Here is a 27942-nt window from a genome sequence, read left to right as displayed (position 1 = left end):
ACATACAACCAACCAAAACAACGACCAAATCTCACAACCCACTCATAGGTATCTGTTTTCAGCCTTGAAAACAGATACTTAACATAATTAACATAAGAATAAGGTGCAATGTTACAAGTATTAGTGCATTTTAAGGAGAAGTAAAAAGCTTGATAACCTAGAAGAAATAAGATTTTCAGATTCCCTTCAACATCAGTAGTATTTAAGTAAAAAATAAATTTAAAAAAATCTTTGTTAGAAGTCACTAGGCTAAAGCATCCTCTTTCATCTTCTCTAGCCTAAGATGCATCTTAAATGGATAAATATGGAGCCTTTTTTTACAACATTTATAACAACACTCACCCGATCAAGCTTTAGTTTGTCTACATCTGCTAGAAAAGGATTCACAGCTTTTTCTCCAGCCACCTTCAAGGCAGTGCCTAATGCTTCAAATCCAGCATCTCTTACTTCAGGAGCAGAATCATTGATATGCTGCAGAGAAAGACAACTTGTGTCATGTGACTTGCAGTTCACATCTAAATATCTTCTACATAAATCCCCTCCCCTTTTTTAAAATCTACATCTACTACAGAGTAGTCCTTAACACTCCACTGCAGAAAGAAAAAGGTTTTCTTATGTACTGACCAAGTCTACAGTTTCTAAGACAGTCATGTTCTCATCTTTGGGCCTTTCACACAAGAAGAGGTTAAACATTCATGCTTTGATACTGAAACACCATGAAAGTTCACAAGGAGTTAAAAGTTCTGCAGCCTTGTTCAAATCTCCATTTTTTAAGCCAGGGAAATCTCCCATAACAAGGAAAGGACTATTTTGCAATAAGAAAAAAGTATGTATAATTATCATTTACATTGGTAAATGCTCCAGTGTCAATGCTGTGTATGAATCAATGGTTCTTTTACTCACAGTAAGTGGTATGTAGCATTCCAATAAAAACTTGTTAGAAATGTCTGCAAGAAGTGTCTGAAGTTTAATAGTTGCAAATCACTGTCTTAACCTATTACAAACTTAGTGAGTCTACAGCTTCAGAAAAGCTAAGAAAAAGGAAATTAAATTGTTCCCTTGACTGACAGCCACCTTCAAGTTCGACATCAGTCAAAACTGACTCTGAGGACTATGTAGCACTACTCCTTGCACTACCAGAAGGGTCCTTATCCCAGAACAATCCAATGCTTCAGAACAACAGTGCTCAAGTCAATAACAGAGAAGTATCAACTCTTCCTGCCTTACCTTGAGAAGTGCAGCACAGAAAGGTTTTAACAAGCTTTTTGGTAGAGTAGAAGGTGTGCAGTGTCGGAAGCTTCTTGCAATGAAAAGGGATGTTTGTTGCTTAATTGTTGGGTTTTTGTTGTCCATGACTGCCAAAATATCTTCACTTAGGTTCTGCAGTGTGGTCTACAATGTTGAATAAACAAGCCATTAGTTTCAGTAAAGACAACAGCAAATCAGAGACCAATTCTCAGAAAATGGGAAAATTTCCACTCTTACTTACTGTAAGAAAGATTGCATCAATGGCCTCCTGAAGTGCCTGCACTACCTGAGGTTTCTTCTCTTTAAATTTCTCCAGGATTGTTGGAACAACCTATGGAGAAGGGAAACAAACAAAAACATCAATCCCCTCTTCACTAATATAACTGCAAAGCCTGAGAGTCTGTTCCCTGGTACTTTGCAGAGAAGCCAGTAACTCAAACACCACTGCTGTCTCCCTCCAGGGCTACACAACAGCAGAATGAACTAGTTTATTCTAGTGGGTCTCCAATTCTAAATTTATTCTAGTCACTACTAACAGATAAAGATTTTGTTAAAAATTTCATAGTACAACTAAACAGAAAGTGGACATACAAGTCCATATAATTACAGATTAATGCTCCAGCTCTACTGGTCTGGAATACAGAGCAATAGAATGGAAATAAACAATTTCACAACACAGAAGTACTGTGCTCTTTTACTATAAGAATCCAAAAAGGCATAACCTGTCCTCTCTTTCCCAGCTTTCTGACAGCCCTAAGCATAGTTCATCGAGAAGTCCTCATCTGACCCATAGCTGGCAAGACCATGATTCTAAAGCAAAGCGAATCCTCTGCAGAAATATTTTTTATACCTATCACCTTGTAAGAGCACACCTGACACTAAACTATGACATACTGGAATTTGACAGCAATTTCTACCTAATGTAGGTGCTCAGTCAGTCACTGTTGAAAAACAAACAAATAAAATATTCAAGGAGAAAAAAAAAAAAAAAATAACTATTCAGGAGACGTTCTCGTTTGCCAGTAATATGAGCAGGTCCATTAAAGTATGGTCTCCATAACAGTAAGAACTTCTGTCATGAGCCAGAAACACACATATCTTAACTGTGGAAGGCAGGCTATTTTCAAGATTTTCAGAAATGTAACACAGTTCATAGCTTGGAAGCAGTTGAGTGCCTTACAGAAGTTATAAGCTCTTGCATAACACAAAATAGATTTGCTTTCTCCTCAGAAGCCAACTATGTGATCTCAACCCCCTGTAACACACAGTGACTAAGCTCAGGTGGTATACTTTCTTGGGCTGCAGCTTCCAAATTCCCTGTTCAGAGACTTCAGCACTCAAAAAAACTTCAGTTAACACAGATAGCACTGTAAAGGCCCTTATACTTGCTATTGCAGATGCTAGACACCCCTAAACCCTACAGAGAATAAAGTCAAAAAAAGGAGATATTTAAAATCAGTAAGCCTCTATTTTAGAAAATGCTAACAGCCAGAATGAGTACTTAGAAGCTGTGTCCCATGTGAGAGGAAGGGAAGAAAAGACAGTCCAGGGCTACAAATGCAGTCAGAGGTGCAGCTAAGGCACTCAATTACAGTGAGCAGTATGATTCTATTCATGATTTCATCTCTTGTTTGAGCACAGACTGCAGACTACCATTACAGTCCTATATTTAACTAATACAGTTCATAATAATCCCACAATTGTAGCAACAGTTCTGTTTTATAACACTTCAATGCCCACTCTCAGGAGAAGTCTACATCTTCCTCACAAGTAAATAAATCCAGCAAACAAACAAAGTGAACTGCAAAATGAGTACTGAGATCATGCACTTCATAGCTGCCATTACAGTACTGACAAAGTCATCTTCTCAGTGCCATTTGCTTGGCAACCACAGCGACACCCTTATTTTAGAAGCTTGGCTTTTTCAATACTAACTGTAGCTACGAGGATTAACCATTAGAAATCAAGTGTAAACAGATGTAGAGAATGCTTCTAACAACTACAGACAGCTTTCAGAATCACAGAGTGTCTAAACTGTTGTTCAGAGTTCAGGAGACTTGGATGTTTCTGAAGCAGTGAAATTCAGTAACTTCCCAATTTGAATACAAACACTACCAGCAGCCAGGCACATCAGTTCTCTCTGTCTCTAAGCTCTTAACTCCATCACTCTTGCTTATCACATGAAAAATTTGATTGAGCAGCTTAAGAACACAGTAACAGAGGCTTGAGAAACAAGTGAGAACTGCAACTTATAAAAGCTCCCTTCGTTTGTAAGCTTTCCTGTATTCCCTGATATTAGCTGTTGGTAAGAGATGAGCAGCAAAGGAGAACAAAGAGCACTACATTAGATGACCAGAACATTTTGGTACCAAAAATCTCAGAAGTTTTGGCTACCTAAAGCAGACAAAAACCCCCCAAACACCAAACAAAAAAACCCAACAAAAAACCAAAACCAAAAACCAATCAAAAACCAGACAACAAAGAAACAAAACACCCACCACCTACCTCCCCCAGCATTCAAAAAAATCTAACCAACATAAAACACAGACCACAGAGCTGTTAAGTAGAACTCTGATTGAGAAGCTATTTTTTCCACTGAGGCCTAAAAATGCATTTCTGTGGGTGTATCTCGAGGATGAAGTAAAGTAAATAAAGTTCATATCATGGCAGAATAATTCAGAATTTTCTTAGTACAGAAGACTTATATTGCAATAGAAAACTTCATGTTGCTGGATATGAATAAAGAAGGTCCTTTCAAACTTAAGCCGCAAAGACCTTGGCAGGTATTTCAGTGCTTGCTCCTTTAAGGGGTAGGTAAGCATTCATAATTGTATTAAGAATACCTCTGAAAGTACCAAAACTAAAAAGGTGTCCAGCATCAATAAAATCAGAAAGAAGTACATACTCTTACTTACATGCCCTGCATACTGTCCAAATTTCTTTCGGAGGCCAGTAGCTAGTCCAGCAAGGCATTTGGCAGCCAAAGCTACTAACATAACATTTGTATCCTTTCCAACAACCTGAACAGAAAAAAACCCAAACAAACAATGTTAAAGACCGAAACCCCAAGTTTTAGAGACATAGAAGAATTTCTCCACATAGCTGGTGGGCCACAGACTGGGTTATTTCCACCACTATTCCGGCTAATAATTTTCTACTCAGGAGTACTGCCTCAACTGTAACTTTTAAACTATAATACAAATTAATTACAAAAAATATTAATATATATATGAGCACTCTGGGTTTTATTTATTACCTTTTTGAGAACTTTCACCAAGTCTGCATAGTCTCCTGATTCCAACTTTGGATTTTTCACTAATAGTTCAACAGCCTCTAGAGCTTCTTTCCTTTCTTGCCACTTTTTTGCTTCCTGTAGAGCAAATAATTTACATTAAACTATAAATGTAAACAGTTCTAGAGAAGCATACTTGCCCCAAACCATAGATTCAAGATTTTAATTCCGTCCTGAGAAAACCAAGATCTCCCTGCAGTTCAACATCAGCAATTGCAATGAAATACAAATTCCAGTCCTTTCCCAGGACATATCTCAGCTCCTTAAAATTACTTCTTTCTTGCTGCTAGACTCAGTTGTGAGACTCATTTATGAGTGTATATTTCACTTACACTAGCTTGTAATTACCCATGCAGCACTAAAGCATACATTGCAGAATGTCTGTAAGTCTTAAGACTCATCAGCTCCACGTCATAGAATTAACAGGTAGTATTTAAGTTTATGCTTACTATTTTCTCATAGAAGTCTTTAGGAAGCTTGGAAAGAATTTCTACAGCTTCAAGCAACTCATATGCATCTACTTGTGGTACCGTCTCTTCCTCATCATCACCTCCTGCAACCAGGAGAGAAAAGTATAAGCAGAGCGACGCAAAATTTTGACTAGAGCACCACCTAAGGCTCATTGTTCAGAAAGTGCTGTCAACAGTTGTGATTTTGCTATTTTAAAGGACAGATATTATTTCATATCAAGCTTCTGTCCCAGACATGTCTTGTGTAGTGCACCCTGTATGTTTTGCACCAGTCTGAGTAAAGCTCCTTTACAATTTAACACATTCCTTCACAATCTCTATACCAGTAATATACTTTCCAATAGAGTTCAGAGATTAAACAGTTTACCTCCGTCTGCATCCCCTCCCACCGCCTGCTGCTGCTCAAATTTTGCCTTCAGCTCCTGTTGGGAACGTAGGAACCTGGTCTGCCTAGGAACAGCTGATGACACTTTGATCCACTCTTCTTCCAGTTCTTTTAGCTGCCGAAAGGGAAAAGAATCATCATATTGGAGACATTATGCACATACTCGAACACAAGCAACTCATTACATTTTTCCCATCTCCAAGCCAAGACAGCACTACCTTTAAGTTCTTTTTTTGCCATTAAAAGAGAAACTTCCTCTTCACATTCACTGTTCAGAAGATTTTTGTCTAAGTATAACCACAGAACAGAATGCAAAACATTTACCTAGGAACCAATGCAAAACATTTACCTAGGAACCAATTCTAGAACAGTCAGAATGGTGTGGTCCCTCTGTAGAGGCTTTGAAATAAAAATGGCTGAGCATGAAGGAAGATCTCCATAACGGCCATGCTATTATTACACACTAAAACTAAGATGAAACAAACATGCTCAGCTACTTTTGATGAAACAGTGTAGGTTTTTATAACCATGCATTTTTACAGCAAGCTACTGTTTTCCACCTGAACACTATTAACTGAAGTGGGTAGGAGGGAAGGATGCATAATTTATAAAGTTTTAAAACAATGGAATGTTCTATCATAATGCAATGCCACTTCCTGAAATGGAACAGTCACACCCTGAACACCATCACAACAAGTATGAAGGGATGCACTTTGGTAAAAAAGAAAACCAAGAATGATAATGGTTGACTTAAAGATTTTCAGTGCAGGGCTCTTTTATAGGGCAACCATTCTACTACTCAATTCCATTCCTCAGTTTCAATAGGATGCTCAGAGCAACAAAACATTGTTACAATTTCCTTACAAAGAGTGACTAACATTTTGGGTAAAGTTACAGGAAGCTAAAAAATACATTCCAGCTTTAAGAAGGTCCAACACTACAGAATCAGGGAGGGTGAGCATGGAAGTGTTCTATCAAACGTCTGGATACAGAACAACTTTCTGCCTACCTGAACAGAATTTATGTTCTGCAATGGAGGTCTCAAAGCATCCCTTATCCAACGGTAGATCTCCACAGCAAGGAGCTTGGCTTCATCTCGAACAGCCTTTTCCCGAGATTCAAAAAGTTTTGGCAATACTTTGATGATTGGCTTCAGTGAGATTATTTTTGAACCAAATTCACTGTAAGTTAAACATATGGAATAGCGTCAGTGTCCAGGCAGAAACCGGGGAGTGATTCACAAATAATAACTCATTTTTAAAGAAACAATCTATGAAAGTCTTCTGCACATTTAGGGATTGTGTCATTTCTCAAATTTATATTATTATAGATATTATTTTGTGATGCTACTGAGCTACTGTAAAATTTAAAGAATACTTGCCCCATCAAAATTACCCTCCACACCTATCTTGGAATTACAAAACCAATTCTAAAATTACTTCAAAGTACTTAATCCAAACTGGTGCTTAAATGTGCCCCCCCTTGACAGGGGCAAGGGAGTGGAGAAAAAAGAAAAAGAAGGAAGCTGTCCTTAGACAAAAATTTGTATGACCTACTTTTATTAAATCAGAACAGAATCTCCTTTGTCTATCCTTGGAGGCAAACTGCAGTAAAAGCATTAGTCACTTTTGCACTTGTTGGACTAGATAATTACAGGGACCTTGGGTCATCTTCACAGAAAACATACGTGTTGAAATACATGCCACTGGAAGGACCCATAAAACAAGTTTCCCCAGCCAACCACCCTTCCTTGTCAGCAGATTCTACATGTTGTTGAACTTAATATACAAAACTTTCTTTCAGTCACTGACAAATGAGAACACAAGAACTTTCTTTTCAAACTCATGGTAAAGTTAACTGCTATAGTTATTAAGGCATCATATATAAATCACCGCAAAAGCAATAAATAGTTTTGATTCAGAAGCATTTCCTCTTCAGAATACTGAAGTAACCTTTCTACTAAGCACACTTTCTCTTATGTTTCCCTCCAATCAAGTTCCACATGAAAAAGCTAGTAAAAAAGGCTGCTCAAGAACTAACTAGAATTTATATATCTTACTTTCTAGAAATTCTAGTGCGTATCATTTTATTGCCATGCCCAGTTTGCAAAATATTAAGTATTAAAACCTTTAAGAGAGATCTTGGAAGCAGCACAATTTAAATGTAGAATATTATGCTCAAGATTTTTATTTTTGTATCATGATTCAAAAAGAGAGCATACTGGGAAGAGTGCCTATACAAACTTACTGTTAGCTAATTCATATAAGCTAATTTATATAACAATACAAGAAAGAACAGAAACCTTAGCACAAGATAGAAAACATCAGAAGCTAAAGTAGTTCTGCATTCAAGCTACCCACCTAGGTACAACATAGACAAATTTTGTTATCAATGTAGAAAGGTTCTCAAAGCACCAGACAAATTCGGGTAGCAATACAGTTCAGAAACAGAAGATGAAGTTTAAGCCCACAGGGCTCTATGAAAGAATTTGATCTTAACATCAAAGATAATAAAATACTGCACATAAGAAAAAAAGCAGATGCAGCACATTTTATAGGACTGGGTAGTTGAAAGACACTGAGGATGGTTATGCAGGTTTCTAATTACACTGCACTGTTAAAGGACATTTCACTAGATTAGGCAATTTAAAATAGCTAAAATATATTCTTAAATATGGGACAGTAGTTTCACTTAGCAGAAACACAGATAATGTGCTAAGCACAATGCTTTTGACTTTTTACAGAAGCCTGAAGCAGTTTAACAAGGACTATCTATATATATGCCTCAGCAAGTCCTCTAAAACATACACAGCATAAGACACTCACCATATACATTATACAGTTTTCACACGAGCTACTTTACTCAGAAAAGTGTTCTGTCCATTAATTCCAAAATTATCTGTTTCCTTTAAAAAAAAACCCTAATGGACATTGAATTACATATACACCAAGAATTTTATAAAGCTCCAGTATTTTTCACTCAAAGGTAGCAAATACACTTGACATGGAACAAAAAAAGGAAAAGAAAAATATTACTGAAACGTACTACCTTATCTTAAATTGGACTTGGTTTTTAGGGAGCATTATCGGCTCTCCTTTTTAACAAAGTGGGGTTCCAAAGGGCTCCATCTTAGGCCCTGTGCTCTTCAAAATATTCATAAATGACTTGGACACAGGACTGGAAGGGATACTAAGCAAGTTTACAGACAATACAAAACTGGGAGGAGCTGTTGAGTTCCTCAAAGGCAGGGAGGCCCTGCATAGAGACCTCGACAAATTGGAGAGATGGGCAATCACCAGTCATATGAAGTTCAGTAAGGGGAAGTGCCAGATTCTGCACCTGGAATGGGGCAACCCTGGATGTACATACAGTCTGAGGAATGAGATACTGGAAAGCAGTGCCATGGGAAGGGACCTGTGGGTCGTGGTCGATGGCAAGTTGAATATGTGTCAGCAGTGCCCTGGCAGCCAGGAGGGCCAACTGTGTCCTGGGGGGCATCAGGCAAAGCATCGCCAGGTGGTCCAGGGAGGGGATTGTCCCACTCTGCTCTGCACTGGCGTGGCCTCACCTTGAATATTGTGTGCAGTTTTGGGAGCCACAATATAAAAAAAGATATTAAGCCCTTAGAGTGTCCAAAGGGCAACAAAGATGGTGAAGAGCCCTGAGGGGAAGCCATATGAGGAGCAGCTGAGGTCACTTGGTCTGTTCAGCCTGGAGGAGACTGAGGGGAGACCTCAATGCAGTCTACAACTTCCTTGTGAAGGGAAGAGGAGGGGCAGGCACTGACCTCTTCTTTGTGGTGACAAGTGACAGGACCCGAGGAAATGGCCTGAAGTTGTGTCAGGGGAGGTTTAGGTTGGATATTACAAAAAGGTTCTTCACACAGAGAGTAGTTGGGCACTGGAACAGGCTCCCCCAGGGAAGTGGTCACAGTACCAAGCCTGACAGAGTTCAAGAAGCATTTGGATGATACCCTGAGGCACATGGTGTGACTTGGGGATAGTTCTGTGCAGGGACAGGAGTTGAACTTGAGGATTCTGGTGGGTCCCTTCCAACTCAGCATATTCTGTGATTCTGTAATTATTACACGGACAGTGGAAGCTTAGTGTGCAACGAGGGGTTTTTTTTAAACTGTCTTCTAAAAACACACACTGTGTACCCAACTAAACATCCATCAGTGAGAAAAACTGTTTTTAAGAAAAAAACCAAACTGTACTTAGTTTTCACATTCAGTTAGTTTATTTCAAGTATTCAGAAGAGGAGAAGCCTCACAGTCTGGAACAAGACACACTAATTTTGCTCTTCTTTCTGCTGTGAAAATAGAAGTTTGGTAAACAGCTACCACAAACAAAAGATATCCAGATGAGGCTTGTACAACATGGACAACCCTTGCATCCAACAAATCCCATGATGCTCTGAACTGCTGTTGTCAAGATGTATCAGTTAAGGAAAGATTCATCCTATTCAACACTAACAAGGCAAGGGCCTGCTAAAGACTTAAGCAGTAAATTAGACTCCACACATTGCTGAGAAAAAAGGAAAAAAGAAAACCATAAAAACCCCCAAACCTTTAAAGAACTAAAAGCTTACCTTAGTGCTTTCCTCAGTGTCTCTATACATGCTACTATGATTTTTGGGTTTTTGTTGTCCAGACCCTTTAATAATTCTTCTTGTATCGCCTCCCCTTTCTCGATTTCTATATACATTAGACATATATCTAGACCCAGCTCTTTGGCTCTGGCTTTCGGCTGATTGAACACCTTATTTACAACTCCAGATGCTACTTCTCCGGTTGTCCTGAAAGATGAGAGAGTACTACTTTTGGAACATTTATGTGAATCAAGTGTTCTACACCATTATCCACAGATAAAAAGCACACACAATAGCAAAACCAGATTAAACCCCAGCAAGTCGTCATACAAAAGAGACTATATCCTAAGCTAATTTTGAAAGTATTAACCTTTTGTAAGGGATAACTTCAACCTCTAGTTTAACCAGAAGAGCTCCTGCAGATCATAATTAACATGTTTCTAATACCAGACTACAACAGTGAATAGTAAACATTCCCAAAAGTGTATTAAAAAACACTAGCTGAGGTTAAAAACTAAATGCCATGTCCTGGAATTGTATATGTTACAGTTAACATACTGCATTAGTACATAATCCCAGCACAGGATTTCACATATATTTCCAAGCTTCAACTAAATTCTATTATTTACAACACTTTTAAATCAAGGACTTTGCAAGGTTGTTCGGTTTTTAAACAATGCTTTGGATTTATTTGGTTTTTTTAAATAAGACTTTTATTCATTTCATCAGGTCACAAAGTCAGCAGACCAAAGCATTAATCTAGCCCATTAGGTGCTTATATTTCACCCTCAGGATTATGGCCTATTTCATGGGCTCAACAACAGAGAAGTACTAAAAAACATCCATAAAGGAACTGGTAGGTGTGAAGATTAATATTGGTTAGGTTGGATGCAACATCACATAACTACATTTTATTTCATGTATGAATTACAAAAATATTCCCCTGAAAAAAAGGCTCCCTGTACAGATAGCCTGCTTTAGTCAAACAGAACAGGGATTCTAGTTCCCAGCACCTACACTACCACATTACTGATTCACTTTCTTTGCCATTTCGGAAATTAGTAGCTTCTTAGAACATTGTAAGCAATTTGTGACAAGTTAATATGCATATGGAGGCCATCTACAAGGAAAGCCTGCCATTCGGCAAATTCTCTGGATTAGAGAGCAAATTCTGCTCCCAACAAGAGATCAGAATTGTTAGTGGCCACTCCACAATTTCTGTGCAGCCTTTCTCAGAGAGTACATTAAACTGTTCTAACAGCCTAACAGCAGCAAGAAAAAGCTACTTACTTCCCAGCTACATGAGCATTTTCAACATAAGCAAGCGCTGCTTCCAGTCCTTTCAGCTGAGCCACTGCATTGGAGTCTGTCACAAATTTCTTTATCAATCCAAGATACTTGGACCATTCAGGACTCTTTTCGTCATCTATCTTCTGGAAGAGCTTAAGGGCTTCTTCATAACCATTTAATCTCGCTTTCCACAGCTGGAAGCAGAAATAGGACATTTAAATGTTGTGCTAGTATAATCTTAACTCAATCTCACAAAGTTCTTCAATCATGTTTGAAAGTATGGTCAGCAATCTGGCATCTGCAGACTTCTTTTCAATGTCTATTTGAATAACATGCAACAGGACAAAATACTTGTTTTTCTCCCACCAAGAATGATCTGACTAGAGAGATGTCAGTTTTCCCCACTGCACTTCATTAGTTCTAACAACCACTGATGAGAAGGTGGGAGCCCAACAATGGTTTCAGCTACAGATGAATAATGAGTGTATGAGTGTACTGATCTTTCAGCACACAAGCTTACACCATGTAGAATATAATGCCCCTAAAATCTGCTTAATAAAGGTTATTCAGTCTCTGGGTTGGATAGAGCTGATGCAGTTTCAGAGCTGTTAATACACATGCCATGTGGCTGTCAAGATTACCTAACCATGATGCATTTAGATAGAGAAGCTCTGCAGAATCACCACAAGCAGAGATACACAGTAAGCCAAACCCAAAGACAGGATTCCCTACCTTGTGTTCGCATTTCTGGTCAATGGGCAGTTTCATCCACTCACTGTCATCCCCCATTGTAAGTCAGGCTCTCTCTGTAATTACAGTAATTCCTGTGGAGACAGGGACAAGTTAGAAAACAGAAAAATACATGTTGGGTATATACATACTTGTACCTAAAAACCCCACCACACCAACCCACCAAATAAAAAGACAATTCTGTAGCAAATCTCACTGCTAATACGCAGTCCAAGTTTGTAATTATAGATACACACTACAAAGACCAGACCACTATTTTGTTAGCCCTGTAAAGCTACTAGAAGCCATTAAAGATTAGAGAGCAGTGCAATTTGTAGTATTTCAGATAGCAGAAGTCTCAATCTGTGAAAATTTTAGTATGCAGAGAAGGCATGCAGAATATAACCTCATCTAAGCTTGAGGAAGAATGTACTATGATTAAGGCACTAAACCAAAATGAGTTCTCATCAACACTATAAAACTGACTCTTACTGACACATGCTTTCAGCAACAGGTGCCATGAATCAGTGTCAAAAAATAATTGGGTGCTAGTGTAAGGACAGTCATTTTAACAACTTTATAAACAGCACAACTGAAACAATCAGTTACTACAGGAAGAACAAAACCCATTTTTGGCCTTAATTCTAATGTAGCCACCATCAGCAACTGTCAACAAGAGATCAGTGTTTTGCCACGTGTAGGGCTCAAATTCTTACTCCTATAAGTGTTTTCCCCCTCTCCTTTCTCCTTTTGATTAAAATAAGAATGTTGACCATTAGGGTACAAGAAACGAAATCTCAGGATTAATGCTCATCTCAGACATATTGTACAATGTAACTTGACTGCTCAGAGAATAATGAGAGAACATGCCTGACACAGGGAGATCAGCAAAATGAAAATAGCAGCAGCAGTAACAAGGGCTTCCAACATTATTTATACAAACAAAAATCAAACCAGAGAGGACGTAATGTTTCAGCACACCAGTCTGAATGCATAGACAAAGACAAGAACTCTATAAACCGGCCAGCATACACAACAATTTATCACTAAAGGCAGATAAGTATACAACACTAGCACAATGCTCCTAACAGAAACACTATGCCAGCAAAGCCGTATACTTCAGCCTAAAAAGTATTTCACCTAATACTCAGAGGTTTTCTGCAGAAAATTAATCCCTGTAATTGGGAGGGGGGGTAATTTCCCTGGTATAAGTTAATATAAGCAAGTTCTCCAAAGCTTTCTGTCAGCCAACAACACCAACGCACAGCTAACCCTATAGCAAAATTAGGCTAGCAACAGCCCACAATAAAAACGGTATTTTATTCCTTCCTGGGATTAGTTATAAGATACATAAAAACATAACAACCCAACTTCCCAATAATTAAAAAAGTAAAACCAAAAGAAACACAAAGAACTCCAAAACCCCCACCAGTCACCAATACACACAGCAAAGTACACTGTGCTTACCTTAAATATTTACAAGTTCCTATGGATGTTAATACTGTTCTCACAATAATTGCACAAACCTAATAATTTGCCCAATGGCAATAAAACACAAGTCAATGTCAAAACAGAAGCTGACTACATACATAAACAAGTGCATCCAAGCATTAAGGTTTGCCCTTCTCATTTCCTTTCTCATCACAAACAACAATATGGCTATATTTTTCTTGACATCAGCATAGTATACTGAAAAGTTTGCTTTTAAAGAAAAAAAAAGGCAAAAAAATATTGTTGAGTGGGCCAAAGAACTGTAAACCATTGGGAATGAAAGCATCACTCTGCTCATTACGTAAGAGGTAAAGTACTCAGAAGTAAGGCTGCCTAAAGCCCATTCTACTACTACTTCTGTTCCATTATCTTTTTTAATGTTCAACTTCCTAAAAAAAAAAAAAAAAAAAAAAAAAAAAAAAAAAAAAAAGCTCTGGGTCATATTCTAGTCACACCATTCTTCCATGTCAGGAATTGACAAGAAAAGGGTCTCTGAATTAAAACTTACAATGAGAATAAAACTTGAACTTGGAAAGGCCATACCAAAACCAAACAATCACAAAAGGTCAAAAGAGCAAGTGAATTACTACGTCTTTTTGCATACAAGTCCCATCAGCCTTTTGCAACAGATCCTGCTTTCAGTTGTTTAAACTCTTTTGAAGTTCTACTGCTTTCATTTTCTCTGCCCAAACCTCTCAATTATTCTCTTATTCCCTCCTTCAGTCTGCTGAGAGGGCTCAAAGTTAAATATAAATCAACAGCCTCTTAATTCAAATTCAAAGCATTTTACCTATTAAAACAAACAAACAAAAACTCTAACAAAACCAAACTCACCTCGAAACAAGAAAAAGTGCCATCCCATACTCAAAAGCAAGACACTTATGGCAAACATGGAAGTGGGGGTTAAAATAGATCTAGCTCTATGATTGTGATGATTTATCTCCGAAAGCAAAAATGAGATGGCATTCACACGAAAAGGTTTTCATACAGCCCACCAAGGGAAGAATGCAAGAGTACTCCAGTGTGAACACAGTTACAGCAGCAGAATTCCCTCGAGTTAGTTCTGCAGCTAAGTGCCATCAGATAAGATGCAGCTTTGCCAGCATTAATGGTGTTTCTGTTATGACTACCTTCATCTTAATGGACCAGTATAGAAACACCAGAGTACCTCCTCAGTGTGGATGCAGACAACATAAATAGAGTGGTCTCTTCCCAAACTCACACTTTGCCAAGAAGAGTGAATTTTATAGGAAGTTAGGTAATTCTGAATCTTAATCAGAAACTTGGAGGTAATTCAAGCTATTGCCTCTATCTTGTTTTGTTGGAAGAACGCACAAAGAACCAAAATAAGGACAATAGTTATTCTCAAAGAAAACAGGAAGAGGAAAAAACCACTAACACACCTGCAGCAGAAACACCAGGATAAAACTGGCAACTGTACTAAGACAGTAGATGGAGCAGACTCCCATTTACTCCCTGTTCTTTTAGAAAACTGTCAGAAGCATGAGCTTCCTACTTCAAAAATAAAAAGAAACACTTATTTCTCTTCAGGAATCTGTTCTGCCATGGAAAAATCCTATTGACAGTGACTACCTTACTACAATCCTCAAATCAGTTCAAACCCTAAAGTTAAGAGTAACTCTATTAAAATGGCTTGTCCATTGCAAGACTGATACTGATTGACAATTATTTTTACCCTTACACGTATAAAAAAGGTCAGTGCCACAAAGTGCAACCTCTTGGTAGTAAACTCTAGTGATACATTCCAGAATCTAGAAGAAAAGGGTCTAGGATTTCCCTTCCCAACATCACAATGTACTCAGCTTGGAGGAGAACATACATGAGACAGACACAGGAAGGGGAGTTGAATGACCATCAAACAGCATTTCATCTATTTTTTTTTCCAGTCTGGTCAACTCAGTTGCCCTACTATTTTCAGTGGTTAACATCTACAACGGCTACTTCAATTACAAAATGGGTTAAGTTACCTTCTGTTCAGAATCTGACATCTAAAAATAGTGATAAAATTATACTCCCCCCCATAATTTACAAATCCCTCTAGAACAGACAATTTCTCAGAAAGTATTCCACGGTCACAGAGGGAAAGCTCCTTCTTAAACATCCAGTCTTTCAAGCTTCATCACTACTCACGCCTGTCCTAATGCCAAGATTTTGTACTGTCTACATCTCGCATTTACCAGAATAAAAGACTGTTGTTTCTCCTTTCAATTAAGTCACTGGGTTCTGTATGGTCACAGAGTATCTCCCATTTGACAAAAAGCTTTTTCTTAAAAGCTTGTTTGCAAAGACATGTAAACCTCAAGTCATTACTTCAACATCCAAATAGTAAGTGGCCTCATTATACAATAACGCAGCTAAATTCTGTTATTACTAGTGAATTTGCAGCAATGAAGTGTTTGACCTACATAGCTTTTTTGTTACCACAACTCAGAACAAACAGATTTAAGTCTTTCAGTGACTATTAATTTTGGTAGAATCCAGAAAACAAGACCTCTGAAGTGACTGAACCACCAAAGTAAGTTTTGTGAGCAACATTTGTCATTAAAGTCATCAACACAACATTTCCAAAAGCAAGTCAGCCAACGAATCTGCAATGGAGATGAATAACAAATCCTCCCTGACAGTTCTCGGCAGGGCAAGTTTTTATATTATGGAGCAGTGAGAAAATGAAGACCATGAGGAAAAGAACAGGATCTTTCAAAAGGAGATCATGTAAAAAGCAGCAAGAGTGGAAAATATTTACAAGGCAGCAAAAATGCAGGAATTTCAAATGTAAAAGTGAGAATTACCAACTGAATATAAGTATGTTTGGGAAACAAATTTGTCAACATGTTAAAAGATTGTGGAAAAGTGTCAAAACATCAAAGTTTGGATTAACCACGCACTACTCTGAACAGCTCCTACTCAACTTCTAAGTAAATGCTTTTCCTACAGTTTTGAGGGTTGCATAGCATCAACCTTACAACTTATAGTATGGGGTCCCGCCAAGGAAAATCTTTACATCATAAACATTCTGAAGTGTGCTTTCTTTTGAAGCATACATTCATCACCTATCAATATATTTTACTGTGAAGTGTCAGCTTCCAGACCATTTTCTAGAGAAAATCTAGAATGGCAAACTAGGAAGCCATTTTATGCTAAACAAAAACCAGATATTTATTGATACTGATTGTCTACTTTTCCCTATTCACTTTCACCTATTGAATATTACTGTTGTACAAGAACATCATCACATATTTTCATATTTTGAAAGATTCTCAAAAACACCAGTCAAGAGTAAGTTCTGAGAAATCAAGACAGGCCTTTTTAAAGGAAAAATCTGTTTGAAATGTTCCTATACAGTAGGGCACATACTTGGAGAGGATATAGATGGATGTCACATTTCAGATAAAACTACAGTTCTCTGCCAGTGCAGCTCACAGTTTTCCTAGCAGAAAGAATTTTTATTTGTTTAATGGCAGTTTTGGGTCATATTTGCTCTTTGGCTCTGAAAAGATGAAATTTCACTTTCTGAGAAGTGTAGCCCAGCACATTTTTTTCATTTCGCCAGCCAAACCTTCCCATTAGATACAACATAAAGTAGCTCAGAAAAAAGGTTGAAAATTCAAGCAATCATAACACAGTTTTTTATTTTAAACAACGCCTGGTCACACTAAGTATCCTGAAGAACACACACATCTCAGAATGATACCCTGATCAGTCAGTGAAACGCTGCAACTGTTTTGGTAAATTCCATATAATCAAAAGGAAAATTGAAGTTCAACTAACAATCCTGAATTACTGATACCTAGAAAAGCAGCAGAGTCAGAAGAATGTTCAGTAAGACTGCAAATGTTCCAGGTTCAGTCCACATATTTTTTGATGACAGACAAAAGAACAAGATTACAAAACCCACAGAAGATTATTTGCTGCTTAGGCAATAATTTTATAGATTTTTATAGGCTGGTATTTTCAACTGATAGATGAACTAGAAGTTGCAAGATGCACAGAATCTTGATGAAAGAATAGCAAGACCTCAGAATAACAAAAAAAAAAAAAAAGAAAAGGACAAATGCACGCTAAAAAGGAATTTTGCAGGTTGTGGAGTAGATGACAGCTGAGAGAAGCTACTGCTTCAGCAGGAATGAAATGGCATTCAAGAACAAACTGCATTAAATTCTCTCTTCCCTGCTCTAACTTATATGTCCTAACTCAACTCAGTGAAATTCTAATAGCACAAAGGGCAAGTTATTGGTAATGTAAATAAACACTTATTTCTCCCGAAAAATAAGTCTCAATACATGGCCTCTGAAAGTAACCAAGACTGTTCCTTTCCATGCACCAAAAAGTGAGAGACAATGTAAAATAAACTGACCTTCTGTTACAGCTAAGAGCAAAAGCAATTTCTAACTGCATAGGTAAGCCTGGAGTGAAGCCAGTCTTACGGAGCAGAGAAGGGCAAAAGGGCAACACACGGACAAGTTTGTGTGCACTGACATAATTCTAAGGATTGCTAGTTGGAGTGAAAGATGTCAGTGGGACCGTGCTTATAAGCTGGAAACTCCCCCATCCCTCAAGGTGTTTACAAAGCTCAGGCATGAAAAGTCTCATGTGATGTTCTTTGAAAGGACGGCCTGAACTGCTGATGAAGGAAAGCTCCCGCAGAGACATCACCAACCACGAGCTGCCTCCTTCTCCTAGCCAAGCTCCCTCCAGCACGGCTTCTCTCCGCAACTAGCGGCGTCTCCGCCATCCCCAGCATCTTCCAGCAGAGCAGCCCCTACACTTCTGCCCGCAGCCCCAGACGCGCCCCCGCAGCCCGGGGATGTTTCCCGTTCCGCGGGTGTGTGTCCGCAGGCCGCGGCCGGGCACGGCGAGCAGGCCGCCCGCCCGCCCGGCATTGTCTCTGCCCGCCGCCCCCGCCCCACGGCCGGGCCTGGCACGGCCCCGCCGCGCACTGCCCGCGGCTCGGCCGGGCCTGGCCGGACACTCACCCTGACAGCTCCGAGCCGGCTCCCGGCGGCAGCGGGCGGGGATCGCGGGCGGGCCGGGCCGAGCCCCTCCCCGCTGCGGGCGGGGCTCGGGGCGCCGCGGCCGCACCTGGGCGGGAGCCGGCCCGTGCCGGGGCCAGACAAAGGCGGGCAGGGCAGGGCAGGGCCGGCCCGGCCCCGCAGCAGCCCCGAGCACATCGCGACCCCTCTTTCCGCCGCCGCGGAGCTGCCCCCGCGGAGCCGGGCGGGCGGCAGCGGGCGCTGGGGAGCCGCCCGCGGCGGGGCCGGGGCTGCCGGCCGGTGACCGTCGTGGCCCGCCAGGCTTACTGTCCTCATGAGTCATACCCCGAACGCCTAGACCCGTCAGAACAATTACTACTCTAACAGAGGGAGCTGCGGTCATACCCGAGCATGCAGCAGACATTATCCCAGGCCACCAATCATCCAGCAATCTCTAACTGAAGTAGGGAGCGGTTCTGAAATCCGACAGGAGGAACAAGGCCTGCCGTGAGGAAGGAGAAACAGTGCCTTCCGAAGGAGGTATGAACGAATAGCCTGGCATCACACCATCCCCGCATTTCATGTTCTGCTGCGAGATGTGTAATGACAGCGCTCCGGTGGAGCTGATTCATCAGCAATCTCTCCAGCCCATCGTCTGACATTTTGAGATGCCTTTTCTACGGTGACAATAGCAACTGAAGAAGCTGGTATGGTGGAAATTGGGTCTCACTAGCTTCCGACTCAGAAAAGCATCAAGCCATACGATGCAAGGTTGTATTTCTTCAGCCATCTTTTTAGCTAATCGAAGAAAGAAGCCTCTTCCAGGCACTGCCAGCACCAGCCATGCTCTGTATTGAATAATTGTCCAAGTTACTTTTCCTATCACCTCAACCTACCCCCTGTAACAGGGAGGCACAAACATGCACAGCAGCTTCTACTTTTCAACATCTGACACTCACAGCAACCGAGCTGTCGTAAGAGGCAACCCCAAAGACCTACACGTGCTCAGGTCAAGAGACTTTATTCAAACAAGCTAGAGCAACACTGCCTACTGCAAGGCAGTGTTTAGTTTAAAAACGAGGGTTCAAGGCTTTCCCATGTCACTTCAGAACGCCACCCCTACAACATGAACAGCCAGAAGAGTCTACAACAAAACCTCAGCAACACTGTATTAGTATTAGACTACCTTGTCTTGAAACCAGCCACTCTGCTACAGATGCAAATAGCTTTAATGCCATCCTACTCTGGCAGAGACTTAACAAATCATTTACATTAAATAGTTTACAAACAAATTAGCAATACAAGTCTATACGTTTCTTTTATAAACCATCTGCTGGCAGCATGGAACAGATGAGAAATACAAAGGGGAAAAAAAGAGAACCTGATGAGCACTGATCATTACAACACTACAGTGAAATTCAGGTTTTCTGCACTGACTAAACAGAAACAGAACCATCGCATTTTAACAGACACCACTATGAGAGTACCAGCCCCACCACGGCAGACCAGGTTTTCAGAAGCAGTTGCCCAGCTTACGTAAGTGACCATTCCCAGGGAAAGGATAAGAACCAGTGGGAAAGTTAAGCCCCACCAAATACAAGTTATATGAGTACAAGAATCAGGAATCACATTCCATCACCGTGCATTCCCTTTTTTGTATTAGAATATCAAAGGAGAAACCCCCCATCGGTACAGATCTAAACCGGTCTGAATAAGTCTTAATTTTCCCTATTTCTAAAATTCAAATTTTATTTCTTTTTGTCAAGTTGTCACATAATTTCCCCTATAGCAGGTCCCCTATTTAATGTTCCCAGCTTTGTGTTTTTGAGAATTATCTTTACTACATCTACAACAATTTATTCAGAACCAGTTTGCAGTACCTGAAGGCCCTTTGGTGTTGATTCTGCTTTAATACACTGCTCTCTTGACGTTGCTTAAAAAGCTTAACCCTATCACAACATCTATAAGTTCAATGTGGGGGGAAGCTACCAAAACAGCAAAGTTTAAAGAAAGGCCGAGCCTGATGCAAGAAAATCAAAACAAATTCTACCTTTTGCACAATCAACTGATTTGACAGTAGACACCAAAGAATCAAAACTATATGGGCACCTTGCACCTATTCTTCTTTCTGAGTTGAGCCCATCTCAAAGTTTTAGTAATAGATTTTTGTAAGTAGCCTTTTAGAGTACTTCAGTATTTGAGACTCACAGCATTTGGAAATACACAGCTTTACACTTTCAAACTAATAGATATGTTCACTGAAAGCCTATAGCAATGCTTTCTGCAATACACATGAAATACATAAGGAAGGTCTCCCATAGCTGGTAACTCAACTACCCAACAACTACCTATCCCCTTCTCACATGCAGAACACAAACAGCACTGCAGTTCAGCAAAAGTAGCAGAAAATGCAACAGTAAACACAAAATAAAACAGCAAAAAAAGAAAAGCTTCAGAATAATTAGATAGATAATACACGTCAAACACAAATCAATAAGGAAACTGTAGAACATGCAAATTTTTTTAATTTTTTTTTTGCAAGAGTCCACGTTTGCTTAAGCTGCACAGAAGTTTCATTCCTCAGCCTCTGCCATGCAAAACTTCGTGTCTCTCACTGGCGGGGGTCTAAATTCAGGAGGAAAATCCTCTGTACACCAACCTGAAAACTACTGCCTCTGGAAGAATCACAAGACTATCTCTGATTCAGAAATAGAATCAAATGAAATGGGGAAAAGGTGTGTGGGGTAAACATGGGGTCCATATTCCTATCCAGTCCCTCTTTGCAAACACTAGAGAGGATTCAACAGGAAGCACCTCCTGGCTGGGGGCCCTGGCGATTCAAGACTTAACACCTACATCCGACAACAGAGTTGCAGAAACAGAGATGAGCTCGTGATCTTCGTTTTAAGATTACAATTACCCCAGGGAACGTTTACCTTAGGACATTTTAGAGGGGGACCCGATCCCGCACGCAGCCTCGGGGGCCAGAAGGCGCTCGGTCCGCATTTCCCTCGCAGGGCGGTGGGAGGCGGCCGCGCTCGGCTCCCCCCCGGCCCCTGCCCACCGCACCGGCCGCCTCCCCCGCAGGCACCCACCCCCGGCAGCTCTCGGGCCACAACGAGGACAGGACGGCGGCGGCCCACGGCCCTCATTCGTCCCTCGCTGCGCGGGCGGCCCGAGCGAGCGGCACCCGCTGCGCCCCCGCGGCGCGGCACAGGCCGCGGCCTCCCACCGCCACCAGCCGCGGCCCTCACCCCGCCGGGCCCCGCGGGCGGGTGCCGGCGCAGCCCGCGGGCCCAAGCCATGCCCGCGGGAGAATGTCCGCGCCGCGGGGGCTGCGCCTCCGCCTGGGCCGCGCGAGAGGCGGGGAGGCTCAGGCCCGGCGGCGGAGAGAGGCCTATCCATCCTCCCGCGGGCCCGGGGAGCGGACGGGGCAGGGGCTGAGGCTCCCCCGTGGAAGTGACAGGGCCGGCGAATCTCACCTGGGCCCCGCAGGTCGGGGCGGCGACGGTCCAGCGGCTGCTCGGCGGGGTTTGAAATCGCCAGCACCGCCCGCACCTCCCAGTGTCCGCCGCGCCCATTGGCCGCCGCCGGCCCCGCCCGCGCTCGTGCCCGCGCGCCTCATTGGCCCGTTTGAATCCGGCAGCCGCAGCGCGTGCTCCCCGCGCGCTCCCGACACCGCGGCGCCGCCGGGAGAGCGCGCGCCGCACCGGGGGCACGCTCCGCGGGGAGAGCGCGCGCCGCACCGCGCCGGGCGCGTCCTCGAGCGGCACCAGCCCGGCCCCGCACCCAGCAACCACCGGGACGGGCCGCCGAGAGGCCGCCGTCGGGTCCCCAGTAAGGGCGCGGGGCGGCGGTGGAGTCCGGTGCGCCTAGCGAGAGGCTCTGGTGAGGTCCTGAGGCAGCCGCGTCAGGCCGCCCGACCCTTTGGCCAAGGGCTAAAGCAGCTCAGAGCCGGTTGATTCAGCCTTGGGGAACGTCCCGTTAAAGGGGAACGGCCTTTCTCCTCTTTACTGCGGTCACTGAGTTTGCAAAGCAGTGACCGAAGAGGAGACTGAGAGGGGCCCTCATCGATGTCTATCAGTATCTGAAGGTACGGTGTCAAGAGGACGGATCCGGGCTCTTCTCGGTGGTGCCGAGCAACAGGACGGGGCAACGGACAGAAACTGATGCACAGGAAGTTTCACCCGAACACGAGGAAGGACTACTTTACTGTGTAGGTGACTGTGTACTGGGACAGGTTGCCTGGAGGTGTTGTGGAGCCTCCCTCACCGGAGATATTCTATAACTGTCTGAACACAATCCTGTGCCATGGGCTCTGGGATGACCCTGCTTGAGCAAGGAGGTTGGACCACAGGACCCACTGTGGTCTCTTCCAACCTTATCTATTCTGTGAATCCTGTGCTGTTGGAGTACAGTGTTTTCCCTCCTTTGTTTCTTCACTTCAGCCGAAGAAATTGAAGGAAAAATTCTTAGGGGTAATTGGAATAGAAGACAAGGGACAGCAGTGCCATGCACACAACTGCAGTTAATCTTATAGTGCCTTCTCTCCCCCCACCACGCTGTGTAAGCACCATCAATTTTTTAAAAAGTGAGGTGATTATATTTTTTCATGACCTGACTGAAATCACTTCTGCACTGTGCTTCAACTGTGAAATGAGCAGGAATAGAGCTAAAATGTTTTAAATGTTTTACATACTTCTTTCATCAAAAAGGGACAGAATGTGTTACAAGATTAGCACCAGTACTGCAGTGTCAGTTATTAGTGGATGTTTCATTCATTACTCAGCCTTTTGCACTATTGAAACTCTTGGTTACAAAAAAATGCAACAGAAGTTTGAACAAAACCCCTTACAGACAGAAAAAACAGCTCTTCTTCAGAGCTTTATTTTCCACTGGACAGAGCCTTGATACCTCTCTACAGTCCTAATACATTCCAAAAAGAACATCCTCTTCTGCTGTTGCTGTGTTAAAATGGGGGAGGGGGAAAGGGGAAAAAAAAAGAAAAAAAGCAAGGCGGGGGCAGAGTGAGAGGTATTATGTGTGTGCAGGAATTTGCAAAAGCGACTGCAGATATTGAGCCCTTCATTCAAAGTCACAGGGGTGACTACAGTGTGTGCTACAATCAGGTTATTCTAAGAACACAGATCTGTTTCTACCTTCTTGCTCCTCTCAAATGAAGCAAAATTGAGGTTCTGTGCAAACAGGTCTGGGAGCTCCTCTTTCAAAGAAGAGTCCAAATAACATGCATGATTCACAACCAAAAGCCAGGCAGAGTGGTTAAGAAAAGCTAAATTTATATTAAATTATCATCAACCCCTAAAATACTGAACACAGTGGTTAAATAACTCCAGAAAGTCCAATGTCTCCAGTGAGTAACGTTAAAACCATTACACAGGAACACACGGAAATCACTGACGTTAGCTCAGGACAGACAGGAGAGAGGTTTGCTTTTTACATAGTAAATCAGTGCTCAAGAGATCATCCTCCAGTAGCCTTTCTACATTCTTTACATCCTAAGTGCAACGAGGGTCTTCTCTTCCCCAGAACAGGAAACCATGATGCAACCCCTAGACAGCATCTCACTGGGGCTGTCTAGGAAAAAGACACTGATTTCTGCCCACCTCGCTGATAGAGGACAGGCTGTGCGACATGTTGTTGCTCCTTTTCACCATAAAAATTTGAGGAAGGGAGCAGAGAGCAGTTGTGAATGGTTTTTAGGCTGGAGTGTGCAGGGTCCCTCCTAAGAAGCAGCAGAGAATATTGATCAAGGTGGAGATTACAAGCACCATGAGTTGTTGAAAAGACTAACTGTGTTTTTCCTTTCCATTCAACACTTGTGACTCGGACAGCAATTATTTTAACAGGCTGACTGAACCTCAAGTGACAGGTCTGGGCAGATGTTTCCCTTCACCCCTGTCCCACTTCATGATTTTGGTGCATGCTCACTAAAGCTATTGGGGCAATAAACCCCCCCAAACAACTCATTCCAAAACTCAAAGAAACCCTGCTCTCCTACAAGTCAGAGCCTTCCTCCTCAATCCCCTCACTCCCAGCCCTGATGCCCCTGCCCCTACACATGGTTTCTTTTCAAATCGATTCTTCTGCCTACACTTGAGCCCTCTGGTGGTGTCCCTGCATAAGGTGGCTTAGACGGGCAAGGTCTGTGTCAGATACACACTCCTCTCTCAGTTCCCAGTCGAGTCCACACCTCAGTCCAAAAGTGCCTCTGCCCAACGAAATCAATGCTTCCCAGGCTGGAGTCAATCAAATAAATAATTAAATAAAAATCTAATTAAAAAAAAAAATAAAAATAAATCCCTCTGGGAATAGGGAAGAATCCCACATTAACACAGGGAAATTTCCAAGCCTTAGCTCCAGTTCATTTTCCACAGGAATATACACCAGTCAGCCCAGTGGTGCAGTTATGGACAGAATTTCAAGCCACCTAGCCAGGCCGAAGCCGCAACCTTCCCCCTTCTGCAAAGCTACCTCTGCTGTGAAAAGTACAGCCAACCCACTGGCAACTGTTGTGTTTTTCAGGGGTAGCTGGCCTGTTAGTTTATAAACAATGTTAGAGCAGCATAGGATGATTTTCCTTTTTTTTTTTTACCAGCTGGAAAAATATCACATGGGAGATGCACCCTCCCTCTATCTCTAAACTATACCCCTAGTGTATGTTTTGCTCTCTTTACACCATGGGTGGGAATGTACTTGACCTCTTTCTACGCGATAAAGAGGTTACAGAGTTTGCAGTGAGAAATTCTTCACTGGAAAGTTCTGCTTCCAAGTATCTGGCTTAATGCTTAATATTTTACCATGATGGTATCCATGTGACTTGAGGGGTTAATATAAATCTCATTTTTGAAGAAGTGTCAAGAGATATTTTCTCTATCTTTTTTCCTTCTCAACAAACAGATGACAAGAGAATATGAAAAGGTGGCAATAGTCCTTGGGAGCATGCAAGCCTCAGCTCCAAATGCTGCTGGGCTGTAGCTGCAAGGGTAGGATGACATTCCCTAGAAGGTAAGGGCCTTGAAGGCCAGAGAACAACTGAAGCCCGTGCAGCTAATGGGAAAAATTACTTGGCAAGGACAGCTATTTAGTGGTAACAGAAGAATTTAAAGTGCAATTCTATCTGATAAACAACTACTTAAAATGGCCCTTGCAGCTCCCTGATTATTGTCTCCCATTCTAGGTCAAATGGGCTCAGCCTAGTAATATAGCAGTTCCTAACTATCTGCACTGAGCATTCCCCTCAGACTCAACCTAGGAATTCTCTTGTCCATTATTATGGTAGTCAAAGGTCCGTAAGGCCAAGATAATTGGGACCTTGCAGAATTGGGACTAGTGGGGACCCAGCAGATTTTCATTTTTTATATATCAGTTATGCTAAGTCAAGCAGAATTCAGGTCTTGCTGAGATCCATTTCCTCCCATTATCTCTGTAGAGCTAAGATAAATTCCAACCTCTTCTTCCCTCAAGTTCAGCACTCAGACTCCAGTACCCACAGGGAACAGTTCTGAAAGGGCCATTTGCTGACTCTTGTTTTTCCAGAGTAGAAACATGTTTTAACAGGAAAGGGGAGAACGGGAGCAGTGTCCACTGCCAGCAACAGACACAGTGCTCCAATCTGAGCATTCCTTAAAGTTTTTAGTAGCAGATGAAAAAGTAAGCAGTGATGCTCTCACAAGGTGAGTCATGGCAACTGTGGTGACCCTCTTTCTGCCATTTAAAAGGTGACCTGATGCTGTGTCAGTGTCCTCTTGAGCCCCAAAGTATACCCCATCTATACCAAGACCTCTCTCAAGTCAGAAACCCCTCAACACCAAGCCTCAAAGAGTGCTGCTAGTGCTGGAATGACTAGAGATACTTTTGTGACCAGGAGCCAGCAATGAGCCAGCAGCTCTGCTCTCTTCATGGGCATTGACCGTGAGCTGGATGGCACCGGACTTGCAGGTTGCCAGGGAACACGAACTCTGAACCAGATTCAGGCCAGGGGAGTCACTGCAAAAGTTAACGTGGCAGCTTCCAGGAAAAGGGAACATATAAATAAACCACAGACAGTGAAAATGAGTCAAAAGGGTCTCTGGGTTCCAACCCACCCATCCTCCCTCTCCAACCACAACAGCACAGCTGCCCAAGCTCCTTGCTGAAAGGCAGTCACAGTCTCAGGGCCTCTTGTGAGAGAGGCTGGTCTCTGTGCCCTTCCTTGCCTAGCAGGCAGAGTCCTGTCTTTTTTGTGCAGAGCGGAGGGTAGGGAGGGTCAGAGCGATTTCCAAGTCACTTGCACTTTAGACCTCACTCTCCGTGGAGGGCTTGCGTTGGTGTTTCCAGCCTGTGTCTGGGAGTGAGCCACGCCGTTCAGGAGTGGCTGCTGCTGTGTTCACACTGCTGCATTCAGACTGTTCTTCCTGTAGCAGCTGCTCAGTTTCGGTGTCATCCAGTGAACCAGAACTAGCCTGGATAGAGACCGTGTCTGTCTTCATACAGACGTGGTCCCGGAGGATCCCTCCTCGAGAGCTCCGAATCTGCTTAAGGTCATCCCACTCGGAATCATCACTGGATAAAAGGCATATCCCCTCCACAATCTTGATCTTCTCCTTAGTGTAGCTGTGGTCAGGACCAGTCTAGGGAGCAGACAGATGAATGAAAATAATACATCTATGAAAAAATATGGCAAAGAGCAATGCAGAGCTGGAATGAAGACAGTGAAGCAGACAAAAAGCTTGACCTCAATGTAAACAGCCACTGGCTTTAACTGCCACAATGGCAGAACCCATTCTAACTTTCCCTTCAGTTCTTTACCACCCCTAGATGAATTCTTCCTGCAAGAGCTCTCATTCCAAATTCCATAAGACTTCAAATCATGGAAGGGGAATGAGGATGAGCTCGCTCCTCTAATTCAACTACACATATTCCCTGACAGAAAACAGTAAGAACACTGAACCTAAAAAGGAAGAAAAAACCCCACCAAACAAAATGGGAAGCAGGAACAGACAGAAAACCTCATGGTAAAAGTAGACAAGGAATCAATTCTAGGTCTGCAATATATTTACATCTGAGCCATTCTAGATTTCCCTCTCAGGAAAGCACAGCTGGAATACCACTGTTGAATCGGAGTCTCATAGTGATACAGGCTAAAGGGACCACACTGAGATTAAAGTAGTGAAATATGCCTAACTTGGCTCACTTACAAATAAGGAGTATTAGAACATCTGATATATCCCTGAGTGGGAGGTAGAGGGGGTGGGGAAATATACATTTGGGTACATCTAGGAGCATCAGAATTCAGAGAAAAGTGGAAAGGATTTAGATTCCCAGATAAATAATCCTGGCTTATCCTTTGTAGGTAAGGCTAAAATGGCATGAAAGTTTGGGAAATCTATTGCATAGTAACTTTGAAAAACCAAGTCAGGGAAAACTCTCTCCTGCATAAGTCTTGCTGTGATCCCT

The 27942-nt window shown here is 42.2% G+C and overlaps 2 protein-coding genes across 9 annotated transcripts in view; both read right to left on the bottom strand.

Moving 5' to 3' along the window:
- Positions 1-22083, bottom strand: part of CKAP5 (cytoskeleton associated protein 5) — a 70494-nt gene extending 48411 nt beyond the window's left edge. For 5 of the 6 annotated variants that reach the window (XM_064657930.1, XM_064657925.1, XM_064657928.1 and 2 more), the window contains exons 1-12: positions 21969-22083; positions 12008-12099; positions 11276-11469; positions 9986-10192; positions 6405-6576; positions 5378-5510; positions 4990-5093; positions 4505-4618; positions 4164-4268; positions 1490-1579; positions 1228-1392; positions 343-471 (exon numbers count right to left, since the gene is read on the bottom strand). In XM_064657930.1, coding sequence (XP_064514000.1) covers positions 343-471; positions 1228-1392; positions 1490-1579; positions 4164-4268; positions 4505-4618; positions 4990-5093; positions 5378-5510; positions 6405-6576; positions 9986-10192; positions 11276-11469; positions 12008-12064 — 1470 coding nt within the window. In that variant the 5' untranslated portion in view covers positions 12065-12099; positions 21969-22083. Of the gene's footprint in view, positions 1-342; positions 472-1227; positions 1393-1489; positions 1580-4163; positions 4269-4504; positions 4619-4989; positions 5094-5377; positions 5511-6404; positions 6577-9985; positions 10193-11275; positions 11470-12007; positions 12100-18489; positions 18513-21968 lie in introns of those variants that run through there. The other variant, XM_064657926.1, reaches the window with a different exon arrangement.
- A 1680-nt stretch (positions 22084-23763) lies between these two features.
- The window catches only part of LRP4 (LDL receptor related protein 4), an 81888-nt gene continuing 77709 nt past the window's right edge, over positions 23764-27942 (bottom strand). For 2 of the 3 annotated variants that reach the window (XM_064657932.1, XM_064657933.1), the window contains exon 38: positions 23764-27116. In XM_064657932.1, the coding sequence (XP_064514002.1) occupies positions 26781-27116 (336 nt within the window). In that variant the 3' untranslated portion in view covers positions 23764-26780. The remainder of the gene's footprint in view (positions 27117-27942) is intronic. The other variant, XM_064657934.1, reaches the window with a different exon arrangement.

This window comes from Pseudopipra pipra, chromosome 6 (assembly GCF_036250125.1).
Source record: "Pseudopipra pipra isolate bDixPip1 chromosome 6, bDixPip1.hap1, whole genome shotgun sequence".
Classification (NCBI taxonomy): domain Eukaryota; kingdom Metazoa; phylum Chordata; class Aves; order Passeriformes; family Pipridae; genus Pseudopipra; species Pseudopipra pipra.
This window is presented reverse-complemented; position numbering and strand designations above follow the sequence as displayed.